This window comes from Engraulis encrasicolus, chromosome 14 (assembly GCF_034702125.1).
Source record: "Engraulis encrasicolus isolate BLACKSEA-1 chromosome 14, IST_EnEncr_1.0, whole genome shotgun sequence".
Taxonomy (NCBI): Eukaryota; Metazoa; Chordata; class Actinopteri; order Clupeiformes; family Engraulidae; genus Engraulis; species Engraulis encrasicolus.
This window is the reverse complement of record NC_085870.1, coordinates 20579596-20591825: the sequence shown is the minus strand read 5'-3', so window position 1 is coordinate 20591825 and position 12230 is coordinate 20579596. Positions and strand designations below refer to the sequence as shown.

The window sequence follows — 12230 nt, the reverse complement described above, 5'->3', positions numbered from 1 at the left end:
ATGCCTCGCCTGTCCTATGTTTCTGTTTAGGGCGAAAACGAAACTTATCTCCGTCGGCTGAGTGTAGCCCCGGCTAGGCTCCCTATCATAAGGTAATATAGAGTGACGTTGGAAAACAACCTCGGTTTCACCAAGCGCGTGGACGCAACTGCAATTAGGTTTATTGTTTTGGCAATTGGCACAGGCAATTGTTTTGAATATGAACAGTTTCGAAATTGTGACTCATCTCTATAACGCATCTACAAAAGGTGAACGCCTAGCCCTCAAGATTAACTGTCTATGAATAATAGTGTTTATGACATTAGGTCCTATATGACTAGATTGCAGTTTTTCTTAACATATTATTGCTGTTTCTATTATTAGACATTATTTCAAGTACAAACAGATGGTAATGTTACAGTTGTTCTTTAATCTTGTTCCATTTGGGGCATAGGCCTAAAATAAAATGAGAGGGTAGGTAGGAAATTAATATAGCCTACAATAGAATTACAATGAACAAAAGTAGGCTAGCATATTGAAATATAGGCCTACAGATCATTCTGGCAAAGGTGCCCATATAAACATCAATTAATGTTGACCTATATGTTAGAATGAAGGCTACAACTAAAATCTTATGCCAGAGCATATGACTCTGTGGCCCACCCCAGTCTACCTAACATCCTCTTTTAAAGACCATACATATGTGTCTCAAACATTTGGCAATTATTACAAATGTAATTTGTGTTGGTTTCATTATGAGTTATCAGTTGTACACGTAGGCCTGTCATGACTGGTTTTGTGGGTTATGTCTTGTGTTTCCTTCCAGGAGTGTTGCTACACCATTGGGTTAGATACTGTGTGGCCATGGCCGTAACTACCATTGAGGACACAAGTCATGTCCTCTGTATATTTTCAGTAATGTAAATTTATCTGTGATGAAAATCAAAATATGATCAGCAATGATAAATTCAGTCTGTATACGCCACCCCCATTTATCCTCAAGACAGTGATTAATGAAAACAATGTTAAGACTTTGACTGAAACAAAGTTTGAAGCATTCTGTTTTGAAGCCATTAAATGGTGCAAGCTAACACATCAAAAAAGAGGAACAGCCAACGTCAACCTCAGACTAGCTGAGCTGAGCTGATAACAGTCAGGCAAAATAGAATACTCAGAAAATGAAAGTAAAGGTGTGCAAGGCGAAATGTAAGTTTCTCTTTGCTGTAAATGATGAGATAGCCTACCAAGCACAGTCATGTCCGTTGTGAGGCAACTGAAGTGCATTAAAACTGTGCAATCGTATTTTTGTTTCTCCCTGACTGACCAAACATTGCATACATAGCCACGATCAGGGAAGCTGACAGAGGGGGCAAAGGGGTCTGCTGTCTGGCCCAGGAAGAAAGGGGGCCCAGAATACTTGCAGAATTGGGTCCTCATTACATTTTATGTATTGAGAGGGGGGCCTTTCAGATTACTTTGTTCCTGAAACCAGTCAAAGCTGTCAGCAGCCCTGATCATGACAAATGCAAAAGAAAAGAAAAAACATCAGGTAAAAGAATCAGGAGGAACATACTATTAGGCTATAAAATGACACATGTCATGTACGATGTTATGTCAGCCCATGTTAAACCATAATTCACTGGGGTGTGGAGCCTCACCTGATTGTGAAGACTTTCCTACAAATGAAACGCATCATGACAGTTCACCTACAATGCTACAAGTATATTGTAGTGCCATTACATTGTAATTAGTGGTGGGCCGTTATCGGCGTTAACGTGCTGCGATAATGTGAGACTCTTGTCGCGCGATAAAGAAAATATCGCACGTTAATCTATTCTCAAAATATGGGTTTTGGTATGCACATCACTAGCGTTCCATTGACAGACGCTTTCAGACTGCGCTCCAGTGGCTTTCTCCTCTCCACCTGTTGCTTCAGCAGACCTACTAAATATGAACAGTGTTTGCATGCTGAAAACAGTAATCCCTCTGCCGTGGTAGGTGTTGTTTGAGTGCTTTTTCATAAGTGGTAGACTAAAGAGATGTTATTGTTTGAGGTGAAGCATAGAGACATTATTGTGTGTGAGTAGCCTACCAGCCCGACATAGCCTACATTTCCTCTCGCATTGCATGGAACACATAAACAACTTCCAGAAATCTTGCCTGTGCCATAATTGCAAAATATTCCGTGCGATATGCATTTTGAAGATTGTCAAACTGAAACTGCCAATATCTACTCTCGCTGAATGTTTGTGTTGCATTCGCGCATTTGCGACTCAGTGAGATATTCTCATGTCAGACGGTAATAAACCTCGCGGTTGTCGCGCTTGATTTTTTTTTTTTTTTTTGCAAACTGAATTAATTTCGAGTTGTAACTCCTCTGGCATTCTAACTCTGAGAACAACTGTCAGGTTTAGGCCAAACTGCCGTGGGCCAGTGCTGTTGGTTCTACATATCCAGTAGCCTGCCTCTGCTGAGAGCTGCTGAGTTTACCAAAGAAACTCAAGAGAAAGAACAATCTCTTGGCGGGGAATGCATTGGCCACGGTATAGTACGGGGGCGTTGCCTGAGGACACGAGTGGATGGAAAATGAACTCCCTTGCGCATGGTCATTGGTCAGTGGGTGCGATGGATACCATTTTCGTACTCCCTTGCACATGGTCAGTGGGGGCGACACCATGATGGATAATTTGTGGCCAAGTAACGGCAGCTGTTGGTCAGCAGTAATTGCTGGGGGTAATTAAGGACAGCTGACAGACATTCACGCAGTCCTATGACCTGTTCCACAGTGAATAACATTTCCGTACTCCCCTCGCCATAATTTCGTACTACGCTGTTATGACGTGAGTCTAGGGCCGTACACACTAGGCATGGTACGGTTTGTGTCGCAAACCGAAACCGTACGGTGTGCATGTCACGGAACGGGGTAGTGCGCAACCGCACGGTGCCCACGGTTTCCCCCCCCCAAAAAAGAGAGAGAGTGACCACAGGCGGACGAGGCAATTAAAATCCTACTACTTTTACAAGCATAAAACACAAAGACTACGTAGGATATTGAGTGTGGAAAGACTGATTTATATCAGCCAAATGAAAGGCATAATGTAACAGCATGCACCAGCTGAGTAGGCTACAGTAGCCTACAAGCAAGCGCAGGTCGGTCAGGACAGGAGCGCCTCCCTCTCCCCCCTCTCTCTCCACGTTAGCGCAAGTGACTGCCCCCAGCCTTTATTCTGACCAATTTAAATTAAATGAACATGAATTTACAAAAAATGACAGATTAGCAGAACAAAGTAGACTTACGTTACAGTAGCCTAGTGTAGGTTATATCCACGTGGCATTGGATGGGGATTCCGGACGGCATAATGCGAGATATGAACATATCCATCAGATTCACTGCGCTGTCCTTAACTGCAATCAACTGTAGGCCTAATTACATGTAGCCAGTTAAACTCTGATGGAATGAGGGGGACTTTGTAATGTTGCCTAGTTAACATGGATGTTTAACGCTATAACCAAAATAAAATGACTGTTTTAACAGGCTCAGATTCACAGGAGTTTTGTGAAACATTCTTGTGAATACACTTCTAAAAAAAACGATCTTTTTAAATTATTTGTTACCTTAACTTTCACATTTTAACATAACTTAACCCTATCACTTGTTCACTTGAAATTGAATTTGACTTCTGATTTTACTTCTATGCTTCTCACGGCCGGCAGTTTCTTGATAGGAAGCAACATTCCTAAGCGCAAATCTCACAGAAAGCGGTATCAAAATAAAAGTCCAATTCGTTCTCAGTGTGTCATTAACCAAAATAGTCATACTGCACTGACCTAATGGTCTCATTGCCTACAGGAGTGTAGCTGTTTTATTTTTACACGTCAAATGTGTTATAGTATGTAATATTTGAATATTTGTCAACTTAAAAGTTAGGACTTAGTTCTCCCTTTTTGTGAAATAAATGGAAGCATGTTAAAATCATTGATAAGATATATTTTCTCTTTCAGTAACTTCACCTTGTTAGGTTAAATTAAGTCAACATACCCATGATAAGCTTACATTTTCATTCTAATTTCTATTTTAGACATTTACGGTGCATAATACATTTTATTAAAAAAATAATAATAAAAAAAGAAATAAAAAAAAAACAGAACCGTACAAAACCGAAAACCGTGACCTTGAAACCGTGATATGGACCGAATCGTGACTTTTGTGAACCGTACCACCCCTAGTACAGACACGTCGCTGCTAGTTACTCGCTCAGCGGATGAAGTCAATAGAATGTCTACGTGTTCCACCGAGTCTCGCTGGCGAGTAGGCGAGGACAGTACAAGCGATGCGATGTGGGCGGGTTCCGAGATAAACTTATTTTATCTTCGAGCGACGCGAGTTAAGCGAGTAACCAATTGGAATGCAGAATACAGATTATTGACAGGTGACATTGCCCCTGTGGTGTTCTGACCACCCAACTTCTGCACGCCATCACACTTTGGTTAAAAGTGTTGAGGAAAATACATACAGTGTACACCATCAAAGGCTCATATGCATGGTTGTGCACAGCACACGATCAACGTTAAACAGCGTAGGCCTACATTTTGTTTCGTACGGACGTTATTGGCGCGGACAGCGGGAACCATGACAACCAGTAAACAAAATCACCCAGAGCGAGTGGCAAGTAGGCGAGTGAGCAAGTAGCGAGTAAATAGCAGCGACGTGTGTGTACGGCCCTTAAAGGATTTATCCGGAGTTGGAACAAATTTGCCTGTTTTTTGCATGTTTGGGATGAAATACAGTCACTCTAGAGCAAAATCAAGGCAAAAGGATGCGTTTTGAGAAAGTTTGATAATATCACGTTAGCCTCGTTAGCCATATCAGCTATGCAATATGAAAGATGCGGGCATCGTTTTTCGGCGGTTACACACATTTCAAAAACACAACATTTTAAAGTCTTGCACAGCTCAAAACAATGTCACACTTACCTCGTAATATGTTGAGGGTATCCACACATAAACCGAAGTGTCCAAAGTCCTTCATGTATTCTTGAAAGGTCTGCAGAATGTGTTTTGTGAAGCTACTACCTTGAGAATATCTAAATTACGGTCAAGACAACTATTTGACACTAAAGCCCACCAAGTAGATTGCCGAGTGTGTCGCACCATCAGCTGTGGTTACTCGCTATGGAAATAATCATAGCTGATGGTGCGACGCACTCGGCAATCTACTTGGTGGGCTTTAGTGTCAAATAGTTGTCTTGACCGTAATTTAGATATTCTCAAGGTAGTAGCTTCACAAAACACATTCTGCAGACCTTTCAAGAATACATGAAGGACTTTGGACACTTCGGTTTATGTGTGGATACCCTCAACATATTACGAGGTAAGTGTGACATTGTTTTGAGCTGTGCAAGACTTTAAAATGTTGTGTTTTTGAAATGTGTGTAACCGCCGAAAAACGATGCCCGCATCTTTCATATTGCATAACTGATATGGCTAACGAGGCTAACGTGATATTATCAAACTTTCTCAAAACGCATCCTTTTGCCTTGATTTTGCTCTAGAGTGACTGTATTTCATCCCAAACATGCAAAAAAACAGGCAAATTTGTTCCAACTCCGGATAAATCCTTTAAGCCCTCTTGTCTCAAGCCTCTTTGGTTTACTGTGCGCAGAGCTCCTCCCTCTCTTAAAGGAGCCGCTGCTCTTTTTAACAGTCAGTGGCAGATTCTCTCTCTCTCTCTCTCTCTCTCTCTCTCTCTCTCTCTCTCTCTCTCTCTCTCTCTCTCTCTCGCTCGCTCTCTCTCTCTCTCTCTCTCTCTCTCTCCATTAGAAATGCTGAATTGTTGAGGTCATTTTGTTTAAATAGCCTAAATGTTTGATAGATTTATCTGTATTTGCCTCTACAACTTAAAGCGCCGTTCATTTTGAAATCTCAGTATCTTATAACTGTAAATGCTTCCTATTGGACACACTTATGACATATTGCAGTGCGTTTTTTTTCATCACCAAGTATCAACATGACCATTTTTTGAAGATGAGATGCATTTTGGAAAAAAAGATGAGCTCTGTTCTAATGCGCCATCTGTCTTAAGAAACTCCAAGGGTTTTTTCGGCATTATTTCGCTAGCGCGCCATTTCTGAATGAGCCATTTTGATATAGATTAATCTAGATTAATCTAGATTAATTTTAAAATTACAGTGAGATTAATCTAGATTAAAAAAATTAATCTATGCCCACCCCTAGATGTAATACATATTTATGATGGCACAGAGGGATTAAAAAGGCCTAAAGACTTCCTCCTGCTGCACAGTGTCTCGTGGATAACAACTATACCAATTTCTTTCTTTTTTTAAATTATATTTTTGGGGGCTTTTTTATACCTTTATTGACAGGACAGTATGAGATGCTGACAGGAAGAGAGTGGGAGAGAGAGATGGGGGAGGATTGGGAAATGAAACCCTGGCCGGACTTGAACCGGGGTGCCCATGGGCATGCAAGCCCAAATGTGGGGGGCTTAGCGCATTGCGCCTATTACCTATTACCTATATCTATTTCTATATTCCTACACTTCATATTACACTACAATAATACTAAATATCAACAGAAGATTTCACCACACAGTAGACATTGTAGGTATATACATTACAACCATTTTTTATTATTATTATTATCATTATCATACATCAACCTCAATTTCAGAAAAGCAGCCGGTGGACATTGACAAGAACACTGTGTTCAAAGTGACAATTTGTAAAATGCGTGTTCTGACACACGTGTCTCGTGTTAGTTACATTCTGATTGCTTGCCCAGCAACAGTCTGCAGGTTGGCATTGTTATTGTTATGTATTGGCACAGGACAGGTGTGTTACTTGGACATATGGTCTTTTTTTTCAAGGAGAATAGCCAGCCCTCAGTAACAAGTATATGTTAAAAGCACCAACATTATATTTTTAAAATATCGGATATGACTGTTGATTGGCACATCTCTTGGAAGTCAGAATGTTAAAATCAATCTTCTTTTCCAAAGAAAATGCACCATGTTTTCATTTTTTTGGAATAAATGCCTGTGTGATTCCTTGATATAAACAGGTCTGGCACTTGTCACACAGATAACACATCGGGTGCTTGTAATCTTGTCTGTGACGTAAAGGAATTGCAATACAAATCAAACAAAACAAGCTAACACAATCTTAAAGCAATACATACCAAATGAATCTTATTACTATAGTTGTATAGTTGACAGCACGCTGCTGTGCATTACTGTGGTGTACGGTGTTTTTGTGTGAGTGTGCAATATACCTGCATGTCATACTGTTGTGGTTTATTGTAAGATTTCAGTCAACAGGATCGTTTCCAAACACTGTGTAATTTACTTGGTGGGTTGATGAGATCTGAGTGTGAATACTGTTACACAACTGTGTTCATTTTCATCTTCCTTCCTTGTACTGTATTGAACTGGTGCAGAAGAAGCTGGCGCGCGCGTGTGGGCTACAGACTTGTGTGTGTGTGTGTGAAGGACATGTCATGTCAGTGATTTCTGATATGATGTTATTGTGTGATGATGATGTGCAGAATAACTACAGCTGAGTTGGAATCGCGGATGACCTTTTTAAGACAGAGTGGCTTTCGAAGCAGCATATCCTCAAACAGAACAAAGAAAAACAAAAACAAAAAAATTGGACAGATGAGAGACGGGTGGACTCCAGAGTGGCTGTTTAACCAGACAGGTCTGAGTTCTGCTCCTTGTTCTTGCGGACCTCGGCGGCATGAAGCTCCTATGAGTAGAGGAAAGAAAAGAAACGTAAAGTAAAGTAAGAAAAGGGAAATCATGGCAATTATTTACTATTGATTTATTTATTTATATTATTATTTTAGTGCTGGTTAGATCAGCTTCTCCCCTCAAGCCATCAGGATGCTTAACTGACAAGAACCACACAAGAACTCCTCCCTCTCTTTTCGTCGTTTTTTTTTTTCAACCTGCTTTTTTTTTAACTGCAGAGTCTTTTTCTACATTATCTACATTCCTTTTTGTTAAGCACAAAACTTTCCATTGCTTATGATTTCTTGAATTCATGAGTACATGCCAATACATATCTTGTATCTTGTAGCATGGCAGCCTGGCTCTGCCAAGGCCTTACTCTCTGCATGTACACCATTGCTGCTGTGGAGTGGATTAGTGCCAAGAGTAGTCTAACATATTGATTATATAGAAAGCTGAGATCATGGCAGCGCCAAGATAGGTATTCTGTACAAAGCAATGATGTGATGTGGATCAGGCATAGTTTCAAAACCTTCCACTCCTATAATGTGACTTGCCCAGTCATGCTCTGATGCCTGATTCATTCTATCATTTCCTCTGAATTGCAGTAGCCTACATGCTACAAGGGCTGCTTCTGTTCATCATTAAAAACACACACAAACACACACACAATGGAAATGTTAATTGGCTGGCGATTGATCAGGTTGAAAACAATTTTTCTTCTTTTTGGATCACAATTTCATCTGAAAAAAGAGGGATTGGTCTTTGCTGGTCATTGGCAACGTCACAGCATGATTGATGTAGAGGGACACTGATTGATGCAGATTGTTGTTGTGATCAGTCAGGTGTGTGTGTGCGTGTGCGTGTGATTGCAGTGCATGTGTGTGTGTGTGTGTTCGGACTCGGAGGGCCCAGTGGGAAACGCCCAGCTTTCCCTCCCTACATTCCCTATCCCCCTGCCCACGGCATCGCATACGTGTGTGCACCTGAGTCTGTGCGCAGTAGCACTCAAACCGTAGGCCCAGAGTCAGACAGTGTGAGTGTGTGTGTGTGTGTGTGTGTGTCTGTGTGCATGCGTGTGTGTGTGCGTGGGCGTGCGTGTGTGTGTGTGTGCGTGCACGTGCGCGTGTGTGCGTGCGCACGCGCGTGTGTGTTACCTTCTGGCGTAGGCGTTGTTTGAGTGTGTTGCGCGCGTGTGTGTGTGCAGCGTGTGCGCGCGTGCGTGTGTGTTACCTTCTGGCGTAGGCGTTGTTTGAGTGCGTTGAGGTGCGCGTTGCGGTTCTCCTTGATCTGCTCCATCTTGGTGTTGAGCTTCTCCTCCGTCTTGCGGCTGAAGCTGTTGTTGCCCTGCTGGGCCTTGACGAGCACCTGCTTCTCATGCTCCCTCTTACCCGCCAGCTGCTTCAACACCTCTTCAAATTCCTCCAAGGGCCGTAAAAGTCCTCCGAGGGCCGTACTATGAACATTATCCTGGATTTCCCCCTGCACTTTAGGCCTGTATTGAAGGCAATCACCTTTAAAACAGGCCCCACCTTCTCTAGGTCCCCTGAATATAGTTTAATTGTATTGCAAATGTAATTTCTAAGATTCCTTTACAAAATTTGTCACATTTCATGCAAAGCTTAACATTGAAATTATATCGGTTCCGGATAAAACTGCCTCAAGGTTCCCCACCCCTGCCAAACATAGCTTCACATATGTACATGCTCACGCAGATGCAGCATAAAGTTAAGGCTCCTCTCTGCAGAAAGGGAAATGACAGCGGTCCCCTTTAGACAACAAAGTCTCTGGGTTTTATCATAGGTCTGCAGGGTAGCACTGTAATATTACTGAATATTCAGCTCATACAGATCATCATAATTAGCAACTTTACACTACATTACATTACACTATACACTTATGTAAATGGCCAGCCTCTTACTGCAGCTGGGGTCGCCGGTGACACTTTTCACTTGCTGAGAATGCTTAACTACATCATAACAACATTGCTATGACATTACAGATAGCCATACTGCCCTACAATATCAGAACGCAGTATCCTGAAAATGGTCGAAAATGGGTTTAGACCGGAAATTGGCTTTAAAATACCTTTACATTTTTTTGGTCCAACTTGGTCCCGTTTCAGAAAAAAATGATAAAAACTGATTATACTGCGCTTTTTGGTTTTAGGAGGTTACGTCGTACTAGCCAAGAACGCAGTATAATGCGCATTATACTGCACTTCTCCATTGACACCGTGGTTTTGGTGTAGACAGTAATACCACAACAGAACGCAGTATAATGATTTTTCAGCTAAAAAGTAATGAGAATGTTGGTTTTTTTTGTTTTTTTCTTGTGTGCATAAATTTCCACCATAAAAAAGTATTAAATGGAAGTGTCATCACCACTTAACCTCCAACACAGTTGCATGGCCAGAAAGGAAACTTTAAAGCCTTTTTTCTCAGTTTGCCATTTTGAATTATACTGCGTTCTGAAATTGTAGGGCAGTAGTGCTATGCTAAGGGGTTAAGAAGCTCCTGTAGGACATAACTCAACAAACTAAGTGTTACATTAATTTGACAATGGACCCCTGCACCTCCTGCAGACAGTGTTGAGTCACATCTGTAATACCAGAGAGAGTAGAGAGAGAGGTTCCATTGACCCATTGTTTCCTGGTTCTATTACTGGGGGGGAAATCCCCCTTTAGGCAGACCTAGGCAGACCTGAGGACTGTTCTATTCAATGCTAGGAGCATTATGACACGCCCCTTTAGGCAGACCGGAACCTGGTCATGTTAGGTGCCCACAGAAACCTATTATGTTGGCATATCTCTATACTTAAAGAATCTCTGGTAATACTGTAGTGATATACAGTAGTACAATAAATCTCAGCTACATGGTTTGTTTTCAGAAAGAAAACCCCCTTACCTCAACCTAAACAGCCCACACATACTGTACATATCAATAGCCATACAAAAAGCAGTGTGACTAAAAGAAGAAGATGGAAGATGGAATAAATATACAGAAGTTGATTTTAATCTCTACTATTATCTCTCTATTAATACTGTAATAAGTATGATAATAATGCATAACACTCTCTATGTGGTGGAGTTGGGCGCTACTCCTGTACTCCTCATACCACACCGTACGTACATACTGTAATAAGTATGGTAATGCATAACGTAACACTCTCTATGTGGTGGAGTTGGGCGCTACTCCTGTTCTCCTCTAGCAGCCTTACTTACATACACCGCACCGTACATACTGTGATAACATAACACTCACAATGTGGGGGCCCTGCCATGGCCAACCGGTAGGGCACTCACCTGCCATGTGGCTGACCCGGGTCCTTTGCCGACCCCTCCCCGTCTCTCTCCCCATTCGCTTCCTGTCCACCTCTCACACTGTCCTGTCAAATAAAGTCGAAAAAAACCCACTCACGATGTGATGGGGTTGGGAGCTGCTCCTGTACTCCTCCAGCAGGCGGTCCTGGTAGGACAGTAGCTCCTGCTCCTCGGCCACCTTGGCCTTCCTCCTGGACGCCTTGGCTCTCCTCCGCCACTCCTGCAGCTCCTCTGCCGAATGGGCCTGCATGCAGCGGTCTCCGTGCTCGCACGTGCCAGCTCTGTGGAGCAACAGTCCAATCAACTATCTTTTTTTTTTTTTTTTTAAGCCAATTTTATGTCAGCCTGTATACATATGTCATCATAGCAGGAAACATTGTTATTTTTTATTTTCGGCACAGTTATATTTTTGGTTACAGTGATCCTTTTCGATCAGTTTTTTTATATCATGTGAGCAATTCAGATTTTATGTTTCATTGATATTGAGTCTTTCATTATTCTATGTTTTAGCAATGGCAATCTAAAATTACTTAAACTGCTATTAACATGCAATTTGATGAGAAGTTTTGACTTTGACTTTTAACTGTGTTGGTGTAGCATGCTTCTACGTACCTTGGACACATTTGGAAGGAATGGTATGTCTGGGGTGGCTCTCTGTATTTCGGCTCCATTAACTCGTCCTCAAAGATGTGTCTCCTGTGTTCACTGGTGAAGCAGTGGTTCATGTAGTTTTCCTCGGAACGAAACTTGTGGCGACACACCTTGCAGTAGTGTACCTCATGCTTCCCTGACTTCTCTGACCCCGGTGGCATGAAGTTCGCCCGTGGTCGCTGCGACGCCTGTGTATCTTTTCTTGTCAGAAGTCTGGAGCGATCGAAAGGGCCCTTGCTTTCCTCTGTCCAGACGGCCATTTCCACAGCGCTGTGAGCGAACCAGCAGCGGCGGCGCCCGTGCCAGCAGGTTTGCCCCCCCATCACGTACTTGCAGTAGTGCCACTGTGAGTAGGGTTTGTTGGGCCGCGGCCTGATCTCGTGGAATTCCACATTCTTTTCCTGACTCCTCTGAGAGAACACCAAGATGGGTTTCCAGGGATGCTCAGAGGTGCAACATGGCGTTCGCTTGGATGAATTGCCATATTGACACTCAGATATTCTTTGAGGTGAGTTATGGAAGCAGGTC

At 42.3% G+C, this 12230-nt stretch overlaps 2 protein-coding genes across 2 annotated transcripts; both read right to left on the bottom strand.

The window, feature by feature from the left end:
* Window positions 1-6600: 6600 nt before the first annotated feature.
* On the bottom strand, window positions 6601-10970 carry LOC134462996 (stathmin-3-like). Its single transcript, XM_063216256.1, has 3 exons — window positions 10953-10970; window positions 8963-9151; window positions 6601-7745 (listed from the first exon to the last, which is right to left on the bottom strand). Exons 1-3 carry the CDS (start codon window positions 10968-10970, stop codon window positions 7686-7688), a joined length of 267 nt encoding a protein of 88 aa, XP_063072326.1. The 3' UTR covers window positions 6601-7685.
* A 121-nt stretch (window positions 10971-11091) lies between these two features.
* On the bottom strand, window positions 11092-12230 carry LOC134462241 (3'-5' exoribonuclease HELZ2-like). Its single transcript, XM_063215166.1, has 2 exons — window positions 11664-12230; window positions 11092-11332 (listed from the first exon to the last, which is right to left on the bottom strand). Exons 1-2 carry the CDS (start codon window positions 12023-12025, stop codon window positions 11107-11109), a joined length of 588 nt encoding a protein of 195 aa, XP_063071236.1. The 5' UTR covers window positions 12026-12230; the 3' UTR covers window positions 11092-11106.

Excerpts from the sequence above, each read along its gene's own strand:
- LOC134462241 (XM_063215166.1), bottom strand. The coding sequence starts at position 12,025 with ATGGGGGGGCAAACCTGCTGGCACGGGCGCCGCCGCTGCTGGTTCGCT. Across the intron at positions 11,333-11,663 it reads TCCTTCCAAATGTGTCCAAG|AGCTGGCACGTGCGAGCACG; the intron begins GTACGTAGAAGC and ends GTTGCTCCACAG.
- LOC134462996 (XM_063216256.1), bottom strand. Across the intron at positions 7,746-8,962 it reads AACAACGCCTACGCCAGAAG|GAGCTTCATGCCGCCGAGGT; the intron begins GTAACACACACG and ends CTCTACTCATAG.